Here is a 25,441-nt window from a genome sequence, read left to right as displayed (position 1 = left end):
GATTCCAGTGAATTCTCTGTACTCCAATAAGCTAGAACTATGATTTTTAAATCCCTTTAGTTATCTTTAGAATAACCTTATGATATAGGTTGTCACTCTTTTGTTTCACATGGGTTGAGATGAAGGCGTAAAATGTTTTCCTACAGTATTGGGACATAATAGTAAACCAACTAAGCCTATAACTTTCAGCTAGAATATTGGGTCTTCAGGTTGGGTTAACCCATCAACCATAATACCAATAGTTAACAAATTGCTGTGTTTGCATTGTTCATTTAAGTGTGATTATCAAAATCATCCTAGTCTGTAAATCATTTGATAAGCCTTGACCTACAAAATTCATTTCTAGTGTTATTTCTGCTTAAGTTAGCAATTTTCCATAAAATAATTAAAATCTCAGTATTCAACTCATGGTATAGAAACCTTTTCTAACTATGCTTTTTTCTCCGCCTTTTTCTGTCTGCTTCCACCAAGAAATAAAGATTTTAGACATAGGTAAGCATCTTGTTTCAAAGTTATTGTATATTTCTGAATGTCCTTTTTACTTTTCAATGTGAGTATCTGACATTGTTTTCTAAGAACATTTCATGATGAGAGAGGAAACTCAGTATCACAGAACATCTAAGGAATGAAAACTACTCAAATGAACTACTATTATACAACATATTGCAACTCCTATTGTGCAATATAATTTATATTTTCAAGTTGGCTAACAAAGTAAATTCTGTCACAAAAAAATTAGTATAATGAACATCTCTGTGTAACAATAACAACAAAATCTGTAAATTTCAGTTATTGACTCTGAGCCATATGGAGCAGAACATTTGAAGCACAGCTGGGAGAGTTTACAGAGAGTTGAGTTTGACCAATAGCCAGGGCACATCCTGCTTTATTGGGCCCAAAGCTTATTCAATTTGGGGTATTCTGTTTAAGAAAAAGAATCTAAAAATAGTTTACTTTGGCAAATCTTCAGAAACATAAGATCGCCTGAATACTCTGCCAGGGCCCTCATTGGCCTTGGAAGGAACCCATACAAGTGAAGGGGCCCTAAAGGTTAAGCTGTATTGACTTCCCGGTAAATTCATTGCTGCTGTAGTTAAAACTGTGTGTTTAAAACCCATTTATGTTTTCCTAAGTTGAGAGAATTACTAGATTTGAGTTTTAAGAAGTAGTGTCTCCACTGACATTATTATGGAAGAAAAGACTTTCCTCGAGGCTAAGAATGAATATAGTCGAAGCAAATATATAGGTTCAAAAGTTTTCCAGATTCTGTTTGCTCTGTATGCAAGCTTGTATAATATATGGACACTTTTGACTGAAAAACTTTCCTCAGGACAGCAAAAAAAAAAAAAAAAAAAGGGAGAAAAAAATATGTTTGCAAGTAAAGCTAGCCAAAAAAAGCAAGACATATTGGATACGCTAAATCTAGTTTGGCCATTAAAATAACTAATAAAATGATATTAGATAGAAAAATTCGTGATAATTTATGTGAAGTCCCTGAGATGAATAAATCCACATGATTCAGTTAAACTGTTGTGTAGAGACTGACAACTAGGAAATAAAAAAAGTTCTGCTGGAAGATGTGTAGCTGCCACATCTCGGTATGACCAGGCCTGGTCCTAAGACCTTTTCCTAAGCTCCCCTATTGATCTTATGCTACCAGCTAATAGCCCAGCCGCATGCAAAAAACTAACACAGAATTTCTCCAGACTTCTGAGCCTGCAAAGCTCTGCTTTTAGAAACCACAGCGGAATATCAAACTTTTTCTGGCCTTGCCTTCTTAGTAACTGTGGAGAAAAGACAACCTGGTGTGTGCACCAACTAAATGCAAAAACACTGGAGGCGATACAGAAAGCCCATCAAAGCAGCCACCTTTTAACAAGCCGGCCTGTTCCATGCCAGGCACGGTGCCAGATACACGGTGCTGCAGACCCACACAACAGCCCTTCCAGGTTTACACAGGAACTGACAGAGGCTCAAGGAGGTTATGTATCTTCCCCAAGATACATAACTAAGAAATGGGGAGCAGAGATTTGAATGCCTCTAAAAAGTGTGTTCCTTGCACTATACCACACAGCCAGTTTTCATCTGTCCAAATGGCCAGGTTTCTATGGGCTAATGCCATGGGTGTGCAAAAAGTTAGATTTATTTCACAATCATTTGACAAATTACCTAGAACTATCATCTCTCTGGAAAAAAAATCTATGAGGTTAGAGCTACCTTTTTTATCAACAGTACTTCATAAAATGAACTCATTATGTACTAACTCGTGCTGTTTGGCAGTGATACTCATTGTAACCCCTCTCTCATGATTCTCCTCTGTATATTATCTCCCCTGTACATTATCCTGGCTACATGTGGCTGCTTGCATTTCCTTTATAAGCCATGCATGTAAAATACACCGGTTTGGGTTTTAACTTGATATTCGTCTTTATTAAGTCAGTGTTAAGTGATCACTTACCATGTGCTAGGCTCTTGGACAAATCATAGTGTGAGGCAAAGTCCATGCTCTCAGAACTCCCAATCTAGTAGGGGAAACAGGATCTGCATGTAATGGACTAAATCACATCATCAGTGTCGTTCTTTGACACTTCCTCACATCCATGGCCTGTACTGCGAGAGTAACTGTGGAGGAAGGGATTCCTGGGAGATGGGAGCGTGGGTCGGAGGCTTCCTGGAACGTGGATATTTGACGTGGCTCTAAGGTGAAGTCTGCTTACACAAAACAACCAGGAGGAAGGAGAACAGTCATGAATACAGTGAAACAGGGAAGAGCCCAATCTGACTCCATGTTGGATCTGTTTCTTTTACTTTAACCCTTGCTTCCCACTGCTTTTGTTCACTAAAAGGGTACTGTCTATACACAATGGCCTGCCCCGGGGAACCCTGCCTGAATGTTAAACCAAAGTGCCTTTGTTCAGGGGAACATCCGGACCCTGCCCACCTGTGAATGGCTACAAGAAAGGAGACATTAACACACGCCCTCCCCGAGGCTGGCCATTCCAGGGGATATTTCCAAAACTTGTGGCCTTTTTACTTTACTTCCTTATCTCCTCCCCCTCTCTGTGCTGTAAAAGAAACTGGCATCCAAAGCCCGATAAGATGGTTATTTTGAGACTGTAGTCTGCCGTCTTCTCGGTCTGCGGCTTTCCCAATAAAGTGGTATATTCCCTGCCTCAACACCTGTCTCCGACTTATTAGGCTGTCATGCGGCGAGCAGAGTGAGCTTGGACTCGGTAACAAAAGAACATAGAGTAAGGCAACTTACGTGCTCTGAAGAGATGAGCGGGACATGTTCTAAGAGGAGCCCGATCCACTTCAAAATGATAATTTTGATAAAACCAAAATCACCATATTGGTAGTAATGAGAGACACAGGTAGAAAGGCAGGTTAGGGTCAGAGAGCTCAGGGCCTTGATTGCTCTAAGGAGTTCCTCTCCTGTCCTGCCGGGTAACAGAGACAGTACGGAACCATGGTCTGATCTTGAACAAGATAGCGGCATCTCAGAGTGGCCTTTTAGGAAGGTGAGTCTGGTATCAGTGTCCAGGATGACTTGAAGATCAGTTAGAAAGCTGTTCCGTGAAACCACGAGATGCTAGGTACCTAAAACAGTCTGGCAAGTCATGAAGGCAATCAGCCAATAACATAAAGGAAGGCAGAGAGTGGACACACTGTGTATGGGTGATGAAAAAGAGGAAGATGTAGAAAATAACCAAGGCTTTTGAGTTCAAGTCATCAAACAGAGGACAAAATCATTGACAGAAATAGGGATTCCCTTCACTTAGTAACTAATTTATCAAAATTGACCTAAACAAAATGACGATATCTCAGCTCATCGGAGCTTCTTCATTTAGCTTAAAAAATTAAAATTCTTTTCAGGTGCTTCTTCCTATTTACCTGCCTGTATCATCTTCCTTTTACCAGATGATAGGATCCACCTGGATTTCTCCTTCTCCCCACTTGCCTGGCTAGCATAAACGTCATGAAAGGCTTAGGAGTAGGTGATAGGAAGAAAATGAAAACTATGTCTAAATCTATAAAAATGAACAGAGAAGTCAGCTGTTAATGATCAAGTAAAGTAGGACAATGCATGCTTCTGCTCCTGTACGTGTGTTTCGTGCCCTATCAGCAGGCTCATTAACTGGACTAATGGGGGGAAAGAATGAATAAAAATATTGAATAGTAAAATAAGTATAAAAACAATAGTCTTAATATTTTAAAATTCAAAATATTCTGTCATACCAAATTTATTAAGTACTTGTCAGGATATTCTATCAAAGTCTCTAGCTATACTTTAATGAATAGTTATAAATACTACCCAACATACTAAATTTTTTACATAAATGGGAGCTTCTGAAATGCTTAGAAAATAAGTTTCTTTTATATATGCTAAACATTTCCTCTTACGATGTTTATAGTGTTAGTTTGCTAACAAACCCTTTTTGTAGGCAGTAAATTTTAGCTCACTCCTGTTCCAATGCTTTAAAATTCCAAAATAAAGGAAACTAAATTAATTAACTAATACCAGCCAAGGGGCATTTAAGCATGGAGGTCTAAAACTAAACTTTGTGAATTTTATATTACCAATTAAAAGATCAAAGAAAGGGTCAGTCACAAGTCTGTGAAACTGAACCGGTTAAAGTTTAGATACAAAACTATAAAAATTTGATTCAGCACTTCTCATTGACTTAATATTTAAAAATTAAGCAGAGGGCCTCCCTGGTGGCGCAAGTGGTTGAGAGTCCACCTGCCGATGCAGGGGATACGGGTTCGTGCCCCGGTCTGGGAGGATCCCATATGCCGCGGAGCGGCTGGGCCCGTGGGCCGTGGCCGCTGAGCCTGCGCGTCCGGAGCCTACGCGTCCGGAGCCTGTGCTCCGCAACGGGGGAGGCCACAACAGTGAGAGGCCCGCATACCGCAAAAAAAAAAAAAATAAAAAATAAAAAATAAAAAAAAATTAAGCAGGCACAAAAATATCACATCCCGAAACCCTGCTTGCAATAATATAAAGTCTTTCATTAGCCAGAAAATCACAGTTTAATTTTATACATAAATGTAATTTATGCTTCTTCAAACACTCTGTGTTCCAAGGGCTGTGGTACAGTGTCCAGCTAAAAAGATTAAAAGTGCTAATGATGGGCCTCCCTGGTGGCGCAGTGGTTGAGAGTCCGCCTGCCGATGCAGGGGATACGGGTTCGTGCCCCGGTCTGGGAGGATCCCATATGCCGCGGAGCGGCTGGGCCCGTGAGCCATGGCCGCTGGGCCTGCACATCCAGAGCCTGTGCTCCGCAACGGGAGAGGCCACAACAGTGAGAGGCCCGCATACCGCAAAAAGAAAAAAAAAAAAAAGTGCTAATGATATCTATTCTATAGCTTGTCCTTTGCAAATATTTCTCAAGTCTAAGAAGGTTGAATTATGACAAAATAAATGAGCAAGTCTAGTCTGCATTTACCACTGGGTCTGTATCTAACTGAGGAAGATGTAGAGAAAACGGCCTGGTAGTTGTGATGATCTAGGCAGTTCAGGGTGAGTTAAGAATCAAGGCACAGTATAGTAAAGGTTCTTCACTTGATCTCAGCTTCTTTGATTTTGCTGCTATTAGTCACAATCTCAATGTTATCATAAACCTTTCTGAAATGAAACTCCCAGTCAGTCACACAAGAAGGCTATTGTACTTCTTCTGCTGAATAGAGACTTCCCCCCCGTTTCCTGCACCCCAGCTGCCAGCGGCTGACCGTTTGCAGTCATCATAGCCTCCCATGTTCACAGATGTATTACTGATCTAAAAGCTCATCACCCACTTGTACCAGCCTCTCCAGGGCTTTGGCTTTTCAGGAAATCAGAAGGACAAGAACCAGCACCGCTATCAGAAAACTCTGTGCTTAAATCAGGTGTCCTTGAATCCCAGACGCGTCGCACACGTGGCTCAGAGCTTCTTGCCACCAGCCTGTCAACTGAAAGTTTCCAAACTCACTTGTCTTTTCTTTTAGTGTTTCAGTACAGATCCCTTCTTTCATTTAGGGAAGGCTGGGACCCAAGGAGCAGCTCTAGATTGCCATAGCAAGCTGCCCTGCCGGGAATGGATGTAGCTCTAGTTTCCTGCTATTCTGTGGGGAGTATTTCCAGAAGCAAATTCTCTTCTCCAGGGCCACGTGCTCCTCCACATTTGTTCTTTTGGACAATAGAGTTCTCTGCAAAATTAGAGCCTTCACTTGGTGGACATCTTCCAAGCCACTGGCATATAGTGCTTGATTTAGAAATTTCTGTGTCTTTAAGGAAGGAGTGCTTCAGGACAGGAAATAGCAAATATAAAGCACCACTTTGGACCTTCTCTTATTACTGTCCCACTGGAATAAAAGTTATGCCAATAAAGGCAAAGCTTATGACTCGAATGTCCATTATTTTTCGACCAAGAAAACTCATGCCCTATAGCTAAAGAGAGAGCCACTGCTACTCAAGCAGCCATCTCAGAAATCTGTTGTTTTTTCTCAAAATGAGGGACGTCATGAAAAAGTATGCATTCTTCATTTACCTTTATCATCATTGCTCTAGAAACAATTCAAACTGGATGTTTTAAGAAGGATCTGCGTCGTTTTAATAGCTTCGATGTTATAACAGCAGGACTAAGGAAACAAATTTGAACTTCTCCAAATTTAGAGAATTTTTTTCCTTGTTTACATTTTCAAAAGTCAAGTTATCGTTTAGTTAACAGTAATTATTACACTTCTACACTGGCTAGAGTTGCAAGGCAAAAAGCCGTAGCAATGTAAGAGGAGACAGGATACAAGCCGATATTAAGAATAGCTAACGCTTATTTTTTTTTAAGCATTTTTAAATTTTTTAAATTTATTATTTATAAATTTATTATATTTATTTATTTTTGGCTGTGTTGGGTCTTTGTTGCAGTGCGTGGGCTTGCTGAAGTTGTGGCAAGCAGGGGCTACTCTTCGTTGCAGTGCACGCGCTTCTCATTGCGGTGGCTTCTCTTGTTGCGGAGCACGGACTCTAGGCACACAGGCTTCAGTAGTTGTGGCACGTGGGCTCAGTAGTTGTGGCTTGCGGGCTCTAGAGCGCAGGCTCAGTAGTTGTGGTTCACGGGCTCAGTAGTTGTGGCGCACAGGCTTAGTTGCTCCGCGGCATGTGGGATCTTCCCGGACCAGAGCTCGAACCCGTGTCCCCTGCGTTGCCAGGCGGATTCTTAACCACTGCGCCGCCAGGGAAGCCCAGCTAATGCTGACTGAGTACATACTGTGTGGCATGCCCTGTTCTAAGGATTGTACTTGTACTAGTTCATGTAATCCTCTCAGCATCCTATGACATCTGCATTATTATCACCTTTACGGATAAGGAATCTGAGGCAAAGATAAGTTAGCCATCTTGCTCAAGGCCACACAGTTAGTGATGGAGCTAATGTTCCGACCTAGGCAATCTGGGCCAAAGGTCACGCTCATAGATATGCAACTGGCAAGAAAATAAAATGTGTGTATGTATATTTACAACCAACTGTACAATAATTAGTATGTAATCAGGGAGATAGGAAAGACTAAACAATCTCTCCAATGTCACATCTTCCAAAATAGACCCAGCTTGATTGGGCTGCAGCTCTGTCGCCAGCTATATATACATACCTGGAAGATCAGCTCTGCCAATATCAGACTGATTACAGGGGGGAAAAGCCTCTATAAAATTGCTCTGAATGTTATACTGATATGTAACTTTTCACTTCATTACAAAGTAATAAGCTACCACACTAAGGCACACGGTATGTCTCGTTGCATTTAAAGCTTCAGGCATCGGGACTTCCCTGGTGGTCCAGTGGTTACAACTCGGCGCTCCCAGTGCAGGGGTCATGGGTTCCATCCCTGTTCGGGGAACTAAAATCTCACATGCCGTGGGGCAGCTAAGCCCGCCGCACCTCAACAAAGAGCCCACAGGCTGCTATGAACAATTCTGCAACTCAGACCCGATGTGGCCAAAAATAAATAAATAAGTAATTTTTTTAATTTAAAAATAAAAATTAAATAAAATTAAATCTCAGGCATCAACTTATAAACACGACACAGTAACACTGAGCATGGCAAGTTGATCATCAGGTCTAACCCAGTAGTTCTGAAGGGCTTCTATGTCAAACGGCTTGCGTCTCTGTATGAGTTCTTCATATCACTTTTCACCCTTTTCCCCTTTCCCTCATATTTACACACTCAAGACCTCTTGCTCTAACCTGTTTCTTGTCACCAAAAGATATTAAAGGTTGGAAAGGAGAATCTGAAGGCGTTCAAGCCTTTGTGGGTCTGGGTGTTTCTCTGTCTACCAACATCACCGCCACAGAGCTTTCTAGAGCCCCAGAAGTCTCTACAGACCCCATGTGTGGTCAGCTGTCCCCTCTACCAATGTGAGAAACACCAGTGAACACTAGAACCTTTAACAACAGAATCTTACAGGAGCAGTCAAGTACATGTATTCACCACTTAAAAAAAAGAGCATTGGGTTTCCCTGGTGGCGCAGTGGTTGAGAGTCCACCTGCCGATGCAGGGGACACAGGTTTGTGCCCGGGTCCGGGAAGATCCCACATGCCGCGGAGCGGCTGGGCCCGTGAGCCATGGCCGCTGAGCCTGCGCGTCCGGAGCCTGTGCTCCGCAGTGGGAGAGGCCACAGCAGTGAGAGGCCCGCGTATCGCAAAAAAAAAAAAAAGAAGAGCATGAAGTAGTGAGAACTGCTTCATTAGACCCTAACTAGTAATGAGAAAACTACTAAACCATTATTCAGGGTAAATATTTTCATTTAGTTAGATTTATACTACATATTTTAAATATCTACATATAAAGTAAATGGAAACAAGCATGTAAGTGTGTGTGTGTGGAGAGAGAAAGAGAATGAGAATAAATCAGTAAAACCAATTTTGTCTTCAAAAGACTTGTGGAATCTCGGAGATTCCTACCTGTTGACATCTTTGTCAAGGTACCAAATCATTTAAACTCTTTTTAGAATTTTTTTTTCAGAAGGCAATATTTGCACACAGTACAAAATTACATTAATTCCAAGAATGTGGTGTTAAGTGTATGTAAGGGGATTGCCTTGCAATTTCAACTCTATGTCATAATTTGTCCATTCCTTGCTAACGTTGGTCTTAACCGTTTTTACAGGTAATGGGACATGACATACTTTACATTTGCACTAATTTAGATTTATAAAATTGAGGTACTCTGTATTGTGAACAAATATCTGTATGTCACCAAATTCATAGACAGGCTTTAGAGCAGCTTAATTTGCAAATTTTAAAAATGGAAGTGATGAACCTAGCACTGGGCCTCAGTGCGTTAGGCCACTACGCCTGCCTCCTCCTCTTCAATGGCCTCATTTTAGTATTTAACCGCACAGCTCAGGACAGACATTGTCACTGCGTCAGGTTACCTTTCTGGATTCCAGTAGAGCAACCCAGACAGACACAGCACTACTTTTTTTTTCTTTCAAAAAAGGAATTTTTTGCAGCCAGGTGGTTTGGGTTTGATTGCAAGAGAGACAGGAGATCGCCCTACCGTGAGGTGCAAGTAAAATCACTCGTATGTTATACTTCACTGGCAAGTTTGGTAGAGACACCTGTCCCCTGGAATATACTTGAAGCCTATCACTCAAAGGCTGTATGTTCATGGCTTTGCATTGAACCAAAAAGATTCCGAGAACTTGCTTCTTTGTTTCAGGCTGGAAGCATGTTGCCTTGTAAAGGTGATTATTTTTAAGATGGCCGTTTCATAAATTGTTAAATCCTCAGCAACAGACAAGGAAGGAAAACAGTCACATTAGAGGTTGTCACCAATTCTTCCAGCCATTGATCCGGGGAGGGGGGAGTCTCTGTTTATAATTAGTTTCTCATCAACTGTTTTCTTTTGCTTTCAATTACTGTGTTTTAGGAGTAACTTTCTTCGTGATGTTTATGTATCATCTTTCTTTACAGCAGCAGCCCAGCTCATAGATACTACCTTGCAACTGATCCAGTCTCAGGGGATTTGTATGTTTCTGACACTAACACTCGCAGGATTTATCGTCCCAAGTCACTCACGGGTGCAAAAGACTTGACTAAAAATGCTGCAGTGGTTGCAGGGACAGGAGAACAGTGCCTTCCTTTTGATGAAGCCAGATGTGGGGATGGAGGGAAGGCTGTGGAAGCCACACTCATGAGTCCCAAAGGTACTGGCATTTATCAATTTGAGGATTTCTTTTTATTTAAAAAAAAATGTGGAAAATCCAGTTAGTGCCTGATTGTGTTTCTAATTGCTGAGTCTAATATTTTACCCTCAACTGTGTTCTGGAAAGCTGTTTCACATCTAGTGTTTTTAAAAGCTATTTAGCGTGAAAATGCTACAATCCAAAGTTGATTTTACAGTAAATATTAGGTTCTTGGCATTTTTTATCGTACCATGTTTTTTCAACTTTTGAAAGAATCAAGCAACTACCCGATATCATTCAGGTCGCATCCTGTTCAACTTCAAGGAAGTATCTGAATTCTTTTTTTTTTTTCCGTTGTCCTGGAATTTCTTTGTCATGAATGAGTCCCGAGCCTCCTTAAAAGCCATCACTGGGCTTCCCTGGTGGTGCAGTGGTTGGGAGTCCGCCTGCCGATGCAGGGGACATGGGTTCGTGCCCCGGTCCGGGAGGATCCCACATGCCACAGAGCGGCTGGGCCCGTGAGCCATGGCCGCTGAGCCTGCGCGTCCGGAGCCTGTGCTCCGCAACGGGAGAGGCCACAGCAGTGAGAGGCCTGCGTACTGCAAAAAAAAAAAAAAAAAAACCATCACTAAGCAACCCTATTAGCTCTCACCCAGTTTGGAGCTATTAAACCTTTGTTTCTATGCCATGGGAAAAAATGCTTGCTGTGAGGAATTTCTGTAGGTAACAAGGGCTAAAATTCTATGTGATGAAGGCTTCTAGCTTTTAAACCAGCAGGACTGACTCCTTCCTCATGTTTTATGCTATTCATTACAGTTGTTTTTGGTTTGAGGCTTTGTGTTTTTTGGGGTTTTTTTTTTTTTCATTATAGCTAGATACTATTATGTGAACAAGGACTGGAAAAAAAGTATTTGTTGTGCTGAGTTATTCATACTAGCAAATTTCATTGTAACAAGGTCAATAAAACACTAACCTTGGCTTAGATCTGTTTTTGTTAGAATATAAAGTTCAGTGTAACAGAATATGACCTGTTTCTATAATTTATAGATGACAACGCTGTACAGTGTTTATATTTAAAACACAGGTACTACCTATATGATTCACACACAAAGGACAGATTCTTACAAATTTCGGTTCTTTATTACATTTTACACTTATACGTAACATGAATGCCTATGTTGGGTTTTTCCTAATGTGTTTGCAATCTGCAGTCTTAACTTGCTGCCTACCGCCCATGTTATCACTGGGGTTAAATGTTGAGTTTCGTGATGGGCCTGAGCATTTAATTAAAATTAATCATTTTTGAAAGATGAATAACTGTTACTTCTCTTGAATACAGGAATGGCGATCGATAAAAATGGATTAATCTACTTTGTTGATGGAACCATGATCAGAAAAGTTGATCAGAATGGAATCATATCAACTCTCCTAGGCTCTAACGATCTGACTTCAGCCAGGCCTTTAACTTGTGACACGAGCATGCACATCAGCCAGGTAGTGAAAACATTACACCCAATTGTCTGTTTTTCTTCTAAGTGACTTGATTTACTGTGTCAGTACACTATGATGACACTGTATTAAACTGCGCGTGTCGTGGGCATCAGTCGTTGTGGTAAAGCTGTTCCATTAAAATGTGTCTCAGGAGCTAATAAAAAGTTATTTTCTTCTCCAGTTCTGCATTTGAAGAATTCAGTGAGATACAGAACAGTTATCACTAAGAAGTGCTAATCATTTGTGATAAAGTACCAGTAAAGTGACAGCATGCAGATATTCCAAAAAGAACAAAACAGCTTAAATCTCTAATCTTTTGATTGCGTGAGGTCCTTAAGTAGTAGAGAGAACCCACTAGGATTAGTCCTCAGGGACTTATATTTAGAATTAGAAACTTTACTATTGGCCTGATTGAAAACACAAGGGAACACTAATGTATTCATAACCTAGAAAGCCCCGCACTGGGTGATTGTTACTGCTAAAAGGAACAAGTATGTTCACATCTCATTGATATGTGTTAACTCACTACTTATGATTCATTTGCTATTTGGCCAGAACTTGCAAATCTTTCAATGAGCTGCATTTTTAAATAAAATTTTATTTCCTACATTTGTCTCCACTCAAAACTTTTTAAGTTTATTTCACTGTATCTATTTTAAAAACAATTTTTAAACAGTTTACCAAATCAACAGTAATTTCCCCAGATTTTCCCAGTAAATTTCTAATTTACTCTTCCGGCAAATTAACAACAGCTCAGTAACTGAGTAACCAGACCATTTCTTTTTTACGAAGGTACGTCTGGAATGGCCCACTGACCTAGCCATTAACCCTATGGATAACTCCATTTATGTCCTGGATAATAACGTAGTTTTACAGATCACTGAAAATCGTCAAGTGCGCATTGCTGCCGGGCGGCCCATGCATTGCCAGGTGCCAGGAGTGGAATATTCTGTGGGCAAGCATGCAGTTCAGACGACCCTGGAGTCGGCTACTGCCATCGCTGTGTCCTACAGCGGGGTCCTGTACATCACTGAAACCGACGAAAAGAAAATTAACCGGATAAGGCAAGTCACCACAGATGGGGAGATCTCCCTGGTTGCTGGGATACCGTCAGAGTGTGACTGCAAAAATGATGCCAATTGTGACTGCTACCAGAGCGGAGATGGCTACGCCAAAGACGCCAAACTGAGCGCTCCCTCCTCCCTTGCCGCCTCCCCGGATGGCACCCTGTACATTGCAGACCTAGGAAACATTCGGATCCGGGCTGTGTCAAAGAACAAGCCTTTACTTAACTCTATGAACTTCTATGAAGTCGCCTCTCCAGCTGACCAAGAACTCTATATCTTTGACGTCAATGGCACTCACCAGTATACTGTGAGTTTAGTCACTGGCGATTATCTGTACAATTTTAGCTACAGCAATGACAATGATATTACTGCTGTGACCGACAGTAACGGCAATACCCTTAGGATTAGACGGGACCCAAATCGGATGCCAGTTCGAGTGGTGTCTCCTGATAACCAAGTGATATGGCTGACCATAGGAACAAATGGATGTCTGAAAAGCATGACCGCTCAAGGACTGGAATTAGTTTTGTTTACTTACCATGGCAACAGCGGCCTTTTAGCCACTAAAAGCGATGAAACTGGATGGACAACATTTTTTGAGTAAGTAAATCAAAATTCTATTCTGATTATAAAATACTGTGATATAATAATGTAATCTAAAATAATAACAGTATAATCCTTTTCCTGTTTATTTGTTCGTTTTTATTGAAGTATAGTTGGTTTACAATGTTGTGTTAGTTTCAGGTGTACAGCAAAATAATTCAGTTCTACATATATATGTATATATTTCTTTTTCAGGTTCTTTTCCATTATAAGTTATTACAAGATATCGAATATAGTTCCCTGTGCTATACAGTAGGTCCTTGTTGTTTATCTATTTTATGTACAGTAGTATGAATAATAATAGTACAATCTTAAGGGCAAGTGGGATTCAGGTTTTTGGGGGGCCTGGAACTTCTGTAATTTGGGGATCCCTTTTTCTGAAAAAAAAAAAAAAAGACAAAATTAGACTCAGGGCCTTGGAAGGGGACCCAGGCAAGTGGGGAGCCCTGAAGCTTAAGTTTCATTACCATCGAGGTCAATCTACCTCTGCTTAAAGATTAATTTAATATCTTACTTCATACAGACCTAATATATTAGCAGCAAACTTTTGGGGAAACATACTGCAGCCTTGGCTTTAGGCAAAAACTTTTGGGGTTTATATTTGCCCATGTGCTAAAGCTGACTGTTTTGGGAGCTGTCACTGAAGGGAAGCTTTAAAAACATTTACAATGAACTTGGCTGATCCCATCAGCTCCACAAATAGAAGGGCTTAACTTTTTATAATCAGTTATTGGAGCATCTAAACTCCACTTATAAGAACCTTACCACTAAATGCAAATCAGAAACAGCTGGTCACTCTGAAAGCATATGAAAAAGTAGAAGGAGTGTCCAGCTGGGGTATTATACTAAATTTGTGGAGGAGTGGCCCAGGCAACCTGCTCTTTGAACACTCACATTTTGTGACTGTGTAAAATCACTTTCCATTACTTGTTCATTCCACTAACATTGCACGAATCATAAGGGGAAATTAGATGTGCAGAGACGGCACGCTGACAAATGCAAAATACTCCTGGAAATGAATATTGAGGTCCTTAGTGTGACTTTTTCGATGAAATGCTGAAGCAAATGTACTTTCTGTAGGAACACAGCTCCAAAATTATGATAAAAGTCAGTAGAAAAAAATGATCCAATATACAAGTATTTTCCATACAACTTTTCTGGAATAGAACTTACACATTAGGCTTAGTTCTCCTGTAGCTTGGATTGCTTTTCTTTTTTTTGACAGATTCCCTTTTAATAAAATGAATGTTACCCAGCAGCATGATTTTGTCAGTGGAACAAACCTGTGCAATTGAATTACATTAAAATTCTGTTCTTAGCGTTCCTTTTGCTCATTTTAGGATCACAATAGGAAAGGAATAAATTGGAAGTTAATGGCAAGCACTTCCTTTCAAAGTGATAGCAGGCTCTGTTGCCAGAGAGGCGAAAAAAGAGTTCAGTAGAAGTGCTCCCATCAGATGGGACTGGGCGGGAGGGCTGCTCTGATGATAAGATCCTCAGGAAATGATAGTGGCATTGGTAGGGTTTCGGTTTAAAAGCAGGGGCGAAAATAGAGAAATAAGGTTTTAGTACAGTCTAGGACTCAAGCTCTGCTCTGTGAGCCATTTTTGAATGTGTTCTTATTCGTTCCCGGGAATTGACAATGCACAGAAGTTCATCATGTGGGTCACTACTGACGCATGAACTTCTGCAACACATATACAGCTTCACTAATGACCTACAGTGAGAAATGGATATACTCCATTGGTGGAGTTGATGTGGGATAGTATAAACAAATTTGGGACTTTTACTTTTTTAATATTACGGTACACAAAGAAGACACATTTCTCTAGTACTAAATGCTCTCCAAGAATTTCAGACTTAGTGGAGAATCAACATGACTGCTAAAGTAGAGGTTGAGTTGGCAAACCTGTCTTGTGAATATAATGGGCAAGCACTGTTTGCAAGAATGAAAGTTTTTAATTAATTAAAATAAATCACAATGATATTTGTGCTAATACAGACCCATTACACATCTTTTTTTTTTTTTTTTTTTTTTTTTTTTTTGCAGTACACGGGCCTCTCACTGCCATGGGCTCTCCCGCTGCGGAGCGCAGGCTCCAGACGCGCAGGCCCAGCGGCCATGGCTCACAGGCCCAGCCGCTCCGCGGCATGTGGGATCCTCCCGGACCGGGGCACGAATCCACATCCCCCGCATCGGCAGGCGGACTCTCAACCACTGTGCCACCAGGGAAGCCCACACATCATATTTAAAGTATATCTGTTAAGTCTTACATCTAGATAAATTACAATAAAGGCAACTATTCCAAAAAGCATTATTGAGGTATTCCACCAAATATAAACCTCATAATTATATACACACACACGCATATAAACATGTGTTTGCTATAACTTAAGAATATAGTAGTTTACAGTACTTGAGAAACAGCTTTTCTAATAAAAGAAACAGAAATATTGCTTTCAAAAAACAGTGTTTTAGTTAATTTTCCTTTAGATGTCTGCAGCAAAGACATGACTTAAAAATTTCCAAGAAACGTTTATGCACTTGGCAAAATAGTGTATTACCATACAAGACAGAAAAAAAAATAGAGCATTTAACCTAAGTAATTCAGAATCATCATATCAGAATGACAAATGATCATTTTTTTCTTTCTGTACGTTCTTATAATTTAGCTGTGAATGAGCAAGGGTCCACCCTTTCTAAGGGTGAGAAACTTTAAAACACGTTCAAAAGTAAGTGCGTAAAAGAAGGAAAAGGAGTGTCATCATCAGGCAGCCCCTCCGGAAGCGTCCTCCGGATTCTGATAGAGTGGCCCCTTTCTGTCTGTGTAAGTCTGAGATCGTTGATGGATACACTCAACCCCCCACCTCTACTCGTCAGAGCCTTGACAACAACAGTTTCTGCTTATTCTGTGCTGACTCAGATATGAGACTGGATGTGAAGGTTCTAGAAGAGCCAGAGGGGATTCTGAACCCCTGCCAGGCTTCCTTGGTGTTTGTCATTACTAGTGAGCTGGCAGACGCCCAGAACCCTAGTACATGTCTGTAATATTTCCCCTCACGTTCTTATCGTACTACATGTCTAATTTAGACCTTTTAAGGGTACTTGGTACTTTCGTAAAGAAGGGATGTGAGAGGTTTGACAATGGTCAGAGTTTTACGAAAACCACAAGGAGATTATGGGGGAAAAACACACTTCACAGTTGAAAAACACCTGTTTTCTATGACTTTTGTGACACTAGTTCCTAGATCTGATACATGCTGTATCTATCTTTATGTACAAATACCTTGCAAAGAAAGATTAAGCTTTTCAGCCCAAATTCCCATTTGTATGTGTCCAGCTTTCTAGCTAGCCTAGTGTCTAAAAAGCCTTGAGATTAAAGCTTTATAGGATAGAAACAGATGGAAGAAGACCTGGGATCAATAAATTGCCTACCAATAAAAAGTGCAGTCACTGCAGTTTCTACCAAAGAAATTTTAAAAGAGAATTAGCTGAAATTGTTTACCTTACATGTTTTAATTTCACTTCTTCTTTTCTTCGTGCAAACTTTCATTTACCATCAGCATGTCACAGTATTGTGACATGTATGTCACAGAATGTACAGAATGAAATGTGAAAGTATCTTCTAAAATGCAAGCTGTGCCATTATGTCTGTGGCTCCCACGGCTCCTGGAAGCTTGCGGTGCCTGTAGAGCGCCCCCAATAGCTATTTGTTGAATGAAGGAACAGAGAGGAGTAAACCAAGTATGTGGCCAGGTGAACGGTTGTTTATAGAGAAGAATCTGATCAAACCTAACGCTGCCTCCGTTGGAAGAGTATCATGTAAATATCTGCCTTCTGAAACAGTTCAGACCTTTCCGTACCAAGAGTTAATGCTGAAAATATTAACGCTTCTCATTTCTGTTGTTGATTTTTTGAAATATATTTACCTACTATTACACATTTACTCGCTTTTGCTTTATAAAGTAAGGACTTCCTCAGTTGACCTTGTTGTTACAATAATTAACGAAAATTAAAACTTCATACTGGTAGCACTTTCTTCTGAAATGTTGGGATCAAAGAGTTAAAGACAGAAAACATTTCCCATGCAAATACAGTTAAAGTATACTGTTGCCCTGGTATCAGGAAGAATGGCTCTAGGAAAAGGAAACCCGACTCTCAACTGGAGATTCTCATCAGTCACCAATAAAATAGGGTGACTTTTTAGGGTTCACCGGTAGTTTGCAAAGCACAAGAAACCTTGATTTCAGACACTAGAGATACCGTCTTTGGCGCAGCAATTTCTCTCCTGTTACTTGTGATTTTTGTGTCCCTACTGTGATTTGTTAGAGAAGTGGCCAGGGTTCTTAGACATGCTACAGACAGTGTGATAGGCAGACAGGTGTCACGTAGTTTATAACTCAGCTCTGAAATCCCTGAGTTAGACTAATATGTTTCACGAGCGGAATAATTATCTGTTGCTAATTGAATAAGCCATATTGCCTCAGACCTCCTCTTCCATTGACTTGCTGGGCGGTAGAAAGGATGTCCATCCAGCTCTGGGGTCCCCTTGTCTGAGGACCCTGTGAGAAGCCTAGTCACCCCCTTCACTTAGGATTAGGGATGATTTTGTGCTGCTCTTCAAACCACTTTAAAACTATTATCACACGTTATAATTCCTCAGCTAGAGCAATTCCAGGGAGACCCAAAAGATCTTACTTGCTAGAAATCTATTATTTAACAAGTTCATAGCTGGAGTGAAACCTCAGTTCTTACACTTGAATGCACACAAAAGCAAACCCAGTGTATTGACTTGGGCAATAGAGTAAATTATTTAATGACTAATGGCCTTTCACAGTTCTCTGCTTGCTTACCCCATAAGATAGAAACCGTGCGGGCATATCTAGAGGCTCTTCTGTCTGCTTAGAGAAGAGACAACATGGAAAAAAACCCACTGAGTTCTGTCTGACGTGTACATGCACACAGCCGGGTTGGTGGCAGTTTTCTATCTTGGGACTTAGAATATTTGGAGCTTTATATGCATGGGGCTGACTGTGGTCTTTCGTGAGCTCTATTCAGATTCACGGAGCAAATAAATGAGTTTCAGCTCTTACACATTTATGTAGGTGTAAATGGGTCTCCAGCTTCTCATTTGGGTGCTTTATTGTCCCTCATTCAAGCTGAGCAATTTCAGAATGAGCTGCTTAACCATTTCTTTATAATGAACGTAACCCCGAGCCCACGACAGATCCACAGCTCCACTGACATCAGTTCCGATCGTCTGGGAGGAGATGGAAAAGGGGATCTCAGAGGAGGAGAGAGAGGCAGCGTAAGGCGTAACTGGGCTTCAGATCCAGAACAGTGAGCAGAAAGCGCAGGTAACCTAGGAGAACTCAGTGATGGTCATTCCTGGTCGGGAAAGATGCGTCCGGTCCCCTTGACACTGAATCATGTCTAAATAGCCGGACATCTGTGCCAGGCTGTGTTCTCCTGATGTGTGTGTGTGACTATAATAGCTCATGATGTTAGAAAAATTACAGAGGCATCTTCCATGGGACAAAACTGAGAAGATAACCTTTCCTTTGGTAGGCATCTGACATCCAACCCTAAAAATTCAAACGCTGAAACCACGATCATTGCTATTTCTGCCCAAAACTGCATTAAAAACAAAGCAACCCGTTTTACAAATACATTTCTAAAACTGGTGCCCAATTCCTCTCCTTTATTTTCCTTTTTCTCTTTCGTTCCTCGTGGAAGAAAACATTTGCTGCATTAAGGATGATTTTAAGAGATTTTAGCAGCAGATTCACTTAAATTCATGGGGAGATGCTGTGGTTGATTTCCATTTTTGCTGTTTTGTTTAATTGTTTAATAATTTTGCTTTAAGTTTGTAACCAGAATGTGTGGTCCCAGGGACATCAGTAAAAAAAAAATGTGTGTGGCCAATTGAATAATTGTACATTTTTGTACATTTCAAACACTAACCTGAACGCTACTAAGGCAATGCTTTTACTAATGTTTGATTTAATCCAATTTTCTTCTGCAATCTAGTTTTAAGGAAAAATTAGTTCTGTCCAGGTTTCAAAGCGGAAAGGGAAATGGGGAAATTGTGTGTCATTCAGATTTTTTGAGAAAATTCCAGAAAACAGAAAAACAGATAAGTCAGATTTTCTCAGCACATCGCAGTGTACATATAATATAAAATGTCTCGGTTTCTCAGTACAATTGGCAGTGCGCCGACAGTTGCAGGCTACATTAACTGTTTCAGGTCCATCAGGCAGTTAATGTTCTAGATGTGCTCAGTTGCTCCATAATGGTTCAAAACCGAGTACGTGCCACTTCCAAAAGTATCGATTCCTTCCTTAAACTAATCGCATAGCTGTCTAAGTTAGATGGTCTGATAGCATCATATCTTGGTGTGTCAGCAACTTCCCCTACACAGTGATTCTCAGATGATTTACTTACTCTAAGACCAAGTTATATACACCAGCCATTTTAAAGGGTTGTCTGATAACAGGGCAAGAAATCTACACGGTGACAAGCAGTGAAAGGGAACTTTATTATTTTATAATCACAGAACTGAAGATGGACAGTTGGGTATTTTCCAGAGACTGTCTGGCATCTGACTGATTCCTATGATATCAAAATAAAAGCAACCTCAGCATCCCTCCCTCCAGGCTACCCTAACTCCTAGACTCCCAGAAGAAGCCCCTTGCCTGTGTTCCAGGATCCTGGCTTCAGAATACCTTGAGGTGTCAAAGCAGAGCTAATGTGGACTCTGTTCTCTTCTGGACTCCATCCCAGGGTTGGGGGAGATGACCTAGGAAGGAGATAAGATGACTGGGGAAACCTCAGAGCATCCCTCCCATCCATCCCCACTGCCCTGTCTCTTAAACACACACACACTTCAAAACAGGTTTCCTAGACCTCAGTTCATCCCAAAGTTCAATCTGTGGTTTTTTTTTGTTTGTTTGTTTAACATCTTTATTACAGTATAATTTTTTACAATGGTGTGTTAGTTTCTGCTGTATAACAAAGTGAATCAGTTATACATATACACATGTCCCCATATCTCCTCCCTCTTCCGTCTCCCTCCCTCCCACCCTCCCTATCCCACCCCTCTAGGTGGTCACAGAGCACCGAGCTGATCTCCCTGTGCTATGCGGCTGCTTCCCACTAGCTATCTGTTTTACGCTTGGTAGTGTATATATGTCCACGCCACTCTCTCACTTCGTCCCAGCTTACCCTTCCCCCTCCCCGTGTCCTCAAGTCCATTCTCTACGTCTGCGTCTTTATTCCTGTCCTGCCCCTAGGTGCTTCAGAACCATTTGTTTTTTAGATTCCATATATAATCTGAGGTTCTTACAGTGAGACCCCTAAAGGTACGAAGCAGGGTGGGCAAGCCGAGGCGCTCCAGGCCAGAGGAGAGCGTTTCCTTGGGAGGCAGAGTGTGGTAGGTTTAGAAAGAATGTGCAGCTCAGAGTGACCAGAGCGCAGAGCATGTGCGAAAGTAGGAAAAAGAGAGAGAACGGAGATCACAGTTTTGATCAAGCAGGGCTTCACCTGACCACCTGGTGACCCTGAGTGGACAGGATTCCCATGAAGGGGATAACCAGGAAGGCAACATGGTCCATCTGGGAAGAATATAAGGATGGATTGAAGCAGAAAAGTAGGAGCCTGAGGACAGGGGGAGAGAGGAGTTAGGAGACAGTAAGTCTAGTTGGGAGGTGAAGGCCTGACCCACAGACGGGCACTGAAATTACAGAGAAAGAGGTAGTTAGTCATTAGGAAATGAAATATAACACGGTGACTGAATGCAAGAGGGGAGGGAAAAGAGAATCCACTGACCTAGTGACCAAGCGGGTAGGAAAGACAGGGAGGACGCAGGTTGGTAGAAACAGATGAGCTCTGATTTGGAAATTATGGCTTCGGGGGCACCGTAGTCCAGCCCAGCATGTGTTCGGAAACAGCCAGTGAGAACTCAGGGCAAGTCAGTTCTAGAGACGTGGGCGTGGGGGCCGTGGAAAGGGCTGAGCCCCGAGTATGAATGAAATCTAGCTGGGGGGGAAGTGTGAATATATGAATTTACAGACTAGGGTTTCCTATGGCTCAACAACAGAGACAGTACAAGTGGTCACACTTCAGGGTCGCCTTTTCTGCTACTGGATGCCGTCCCCCCGATGACTGATGCCACCAGATCTGGGTCTCGCCTTGCGTGTTACCTCCCCTTCTGTATTTGTCCCCTCTTCTCTCCCTCGTGTTCCTTAACTGCCTACGTCTGACCATCCCTCTGCTTTCCCTCCGTCCTCACACTTTCCACGATACTCACTTTCTCTCATAAAGCTTGTGAATAGACAGCATTTTAGTCTACATGTTATTTCATCTTAGACTCCCAGTCTACCCACTACGTCTATTGTTTTTCCTCCCAATCCTTCCTTAGTTCCAAATCACTGACATCTCATTAGTTCCTTGATGCCTCTTTCCCTCTGATCTCTATTTGTTCTCTTTTCTGAGAAGCAGCATAAGCTGATTGGAAAAAGGCATTCGGTTTGGAAACTAAGAACCTGGGTTCCAGCCTGACTTTGTCACTTACTCCTATCTGTGTGACTCTGGGCAAGTCGCGGCACCTCTCTAAAATTCTGTGCCCTCACCTGCGAAATGAAAGGCTTCTTAGTAATTAAAAATTCTTGCCTGCTCTAAACAAATTTGTGATTCTGCCGTTTCTCCCCAGCTTTTCCTAGGTCCCCGTCAAGGCTTATTCCAAAAGAAACAACATTTAAGAAGTTACCAAATTTCTTTTGCTAAAATAGTTAGGCATGTGGCGTTTCAGCCAAACCTAGTATCTATTCTGCTGGTGGTAGTCATAGCAGTTCACAATAATACAATTTCTCTTTCCCAGTGGGCTTCCTACTTTTATTGTAACCTTTCCAGCTTTACCATAAGTCTTTCAGATCCAGCTTGTCCTCACTCACTGCACAGCCATTTCCTGGGTGGGTCTCAGTGAGTGGCCAGAATACAAAGAGGAAAGCCCAGGAGAAGGATGGGTTTGTCCTCTGAGCGCCCCCGGGCCCCATGGAATCAATCAGGGAGGAAGAGGGCATGCACAGTTCTGTCTGACAGATTCTTTGGGACAAAAATTTCCCTGACATCCCCTATCCAGCAAGTCTACATTTCAAGACCTGGGCAAGACCTGTTATCTAAACAAATAAGATGTGTCCCACTCATTTCAACCTTCCTTAGTCAATAAACATTTTCTCTAAGTGGTTTAAATAAGATCCCCTCTTAATGACGGCTCACCCACAATCTTTCAAAGCACAAAGGGAACTAATTCCGGAATGTCCTGACTCTGATGCCTTTGTCTCAAGGCCTGTGAATCTCACAGCTGGTCATTATCACCCTGATATGGTGATGACCACAGAAGGAAAGAGGCATTGGGCCACTTTTCTTGAATTTGCTCTTTGAAAAATATCGAAAATATTGAAAAATGTCATCTCCATGACCATCTGTCACTAGGCTCAATGTTCAAAGTAAGGGTGGGACCAGAGGTGAGAAAGAAAAGATCTGCCTTTGTCTGTGGTCTTCTGAACTCATGTTATCTGGGTGTTGCAAAACAGAGGATAGTGGCTTGACTGTAGGCCACTGCCCTTTCTGGGTTTATGAAGCAAAGCAGTGGCCAGAATTTTGCCCCATGGCAAGACCTCTGAATAAAATGCAACAGCAGCAAAGAAATTTAAATGTGTTAACTCCTCCTTCCACTCCCACCCTTGCAGTTCCACCCTTTCTCATCAGGATCCTTTTAGCACTGGAGGCAAACATCATGTAAAATAATACCTTCTTTTGTCTTCCTTATTTTGCATCTTCCCCGTTATTTTTGGTAATGTGTAGGTAGCAGACAACTAGGTACCAGATGAACCAGTGATTTAAGAGTTTGTTGATGGCTCTACGTCCCTTGATGATGGAAGCATTTTGCATTTTCTCTTCAGAACCTGATTTTTTGAGGATTTCTAACTGACAGCATTGCTCCTGAATTCAAAGAAATTATGATTTGCCTGTGATACCACTGTTAAAATATACAAACCTCAGTTTCGTTCCCAGAATACTTAAATGTAAATTCTTTTGATACGAGTGTTACATATCACATTATTGCTATTAGGATTCCAGATCAGTCCACCACGAGAAGTTTAAGTCAGGTTCTGGTTTTGCTGTTTGCCCACGTCTTTCATCAGGAATGCAGATCCAGGAACGATTTGTGCAAATGTTTTTGTTATGATGAGGTTGGTGATTTTGTTCTACTTTTACCACATGACAGATAAGAAGTGATTACGGGTTAGCATTGTGAGAAAAGTATTGCCATACAGATGGCAAAACTGGGGGGGGATTTTGTTTGGGTTTTTTTTTTTTTTGGTTTTGCAGAGGCTGTTAAACAATGAAAGGACATTGGATTAAAGGAACTCTGATAGATGGGAGAAAAGATTCTCCCTCTGTGTCAGGGGGACAGTGGGGGAAAGACAGGTTGATTACGTCTTTCCTGGGAATCCTTACTGGGACTCAAGTCTAAAAGCATACAGATGTAGCCCCGCTAAGCAGCTTATTCTGGATGGCCCTGGGGAAGACACGGAGGAGCCAGCCATGACTGGCACCCATCCAGACCAACACCTCCTGATGTCTCAGCTTCTCAAGACAGGCTGATTTGGACTAGAGAAACCAGTCAAAGGTGACACATGCGTTTAGCTGGCTGGTGTCCATTCCTCTACAGGTGAAGAGAATAAAGGTCTGGGAGAGGGGCATTGCCAACATTTTAGGAGTAAATACATACATTTGTGTCACCTTTGAGACCAGTGCAGCGTCAGGCTGAATCGCAAGCCAAGCGGGACAGGGCAGCCCACTCAAAAGAGCCGCCCCTCTCAGGGCGATGACTGCCTGTCTTCGCTGGTTTGCTTTCTTCTCTAAAGCCCTGCTCTAATTGACACAGATTTTTCTCAAAAACAGAAGGTAATTTTAGAAACGAAACATTTGATTAAAGAAGCCATGGGACTTCCCTGGCAGTCCAGTGTTATTAAGACTCAGCGCTTCCACTGCAGGGGGCTCAGGTTCAATCCCTGGTCGGGGAACTAAGATCCCACATGGCGCGCGGGGAGGCCAAAAAAAAAAGAAGAAGAAGAAGAAGCCATGTTATGGGGAAGCACTGAAGACAACAGATAATCCTGTTGAGTTTTAAAGAAAACTTGTTACCTTTGTTGAATGATGTTAGTTGACTCTACTGTAATGTATCAACTGAATGTTTGCTTTTGAACAACGACTTTTTTTGGGTAAGAGTTAAAAGGCTTAGAACAAGCTAACAGACAACAGAAATAAGTATATCAGATTTTTTTTTTTTTTTTTTTTTTTTTTTGCAGTACGTGGGCCTCTCACTGTTGTGCCCTCTCCCGTTGTGGAGCACAGGCTCTGGATGCGCAGGCTCAGCGGCTATGGCTCACGGGCCCAGCCGCTCCGCCACATGTGGGATCCTCCCGGACCGGGGCATGAACCCGTGTCCCCTGCATCGGCAGGCGGACTCTCAACCACTGCGCCACCAGGGAAGCCCAGTATATCAGATTTTTTAATGCAACAAACTACATGTTAATTGTTACCTTATTCTTTTTATCTTTAGTAGACACTTTTAAAAGAAAAGAAAATAATTTTGTTGTGTTTAACTCACCAACATGTGGTGTATAATGAAGACAGAACTATAATAAATTAGTTTTGTTCTGATGTTTTAGAACACTTGCAAAAAAAAAAAGTTTTCAAGAATTTTGTTTCCACCTGAGTACATTTGCGGTATCAGTAGTCTATTGACCTTGGTTGGTGACAGTCTCAGTCAGTGTTTCTCTCCGTTGAGGAACCACTAGAAGATGTTTAAGCAGAGAAGTGTTGTACTCGGGGCGGGTTTCGGAAGATGGGTTTGGTAGCCGTGAGTATGGGGAGAGGCAACAAGACCAGCTTTTGAAATCTAGGGTGGCTGTGGGAGTGGGAAGGTACGTGAGAGACATTGTGAAGGAAGAGTGAAGAGCTGGGAGCTTCTGTCTGTAACGGGGAGCGAGAGAGAAAATTTCACGTCAGAACGGAATCAGCGCCTTCAACTGAGAAGGTCTGAGGCTC

At 41.7% G+C, this 25,441-nt stretch overlaps 1 protein-coding gene across 5 annotated transcripts in view; it reads left to right on the top strand.

Annotated features, from left to right (window-relative positions):
- TENM3 (teneurin transmembrane protein 3) overlaps nucleotides 1-25,441 on the top strand; it is a 323,385-nt gene that overhangs the window by 270,473 nt on the left and 27,471 nt on the right. For 2 of the 5 annotated variants that reach the window (XM_060086155.1, XM_060086151.1), the window contains 4 exons: nucleotides 472-492; nucleotides 9,951-10,183; nucleotides 11,502-11,656; nucleotides 12,446-13,320. In XM_060086155.1, coding sequence (XP_059942138.1) covers nucleotides 472-492; nucleotides 9,951-10,183; nucleotides 11,502-11,656; nucleotides 12,446-13,320 — 1,284 coding nt within the window. The remainder of the gene's footprint in view (nucleotides 1-471; nucleotides 493-9,950; nucleotides 10,184-11,501; nucleotides 11,657-12,445; nucleotides 13,321-25,441) is intronic. The other 3 variants (XM_060086152.1, XM_060086154.1, XM_060086153.1) reach the window with 3 other exon arrangements.

The sequence above is a fragment of the Mesoplodon densirostris genome, chromosome 20 (genome assembly GCF_025265405.1).
Source record: "Mesoplodon densirostris isolate mMesDen1 chromosome 20, mMesDen1 primary haplotype, whole genome shotgun sequence".
In the NCBI taxonomy this organism is placed as follows: domain Eukaryota; kingdom Metazoa; phylum Chordata; class Mammalia; order Artiodactyla; family Ziphiidae; genus Mesoplodon; species Mesoplodon densirostris.
This window is presented reverse-complemented; position numbering and strand designations above follow the sequence as displayed.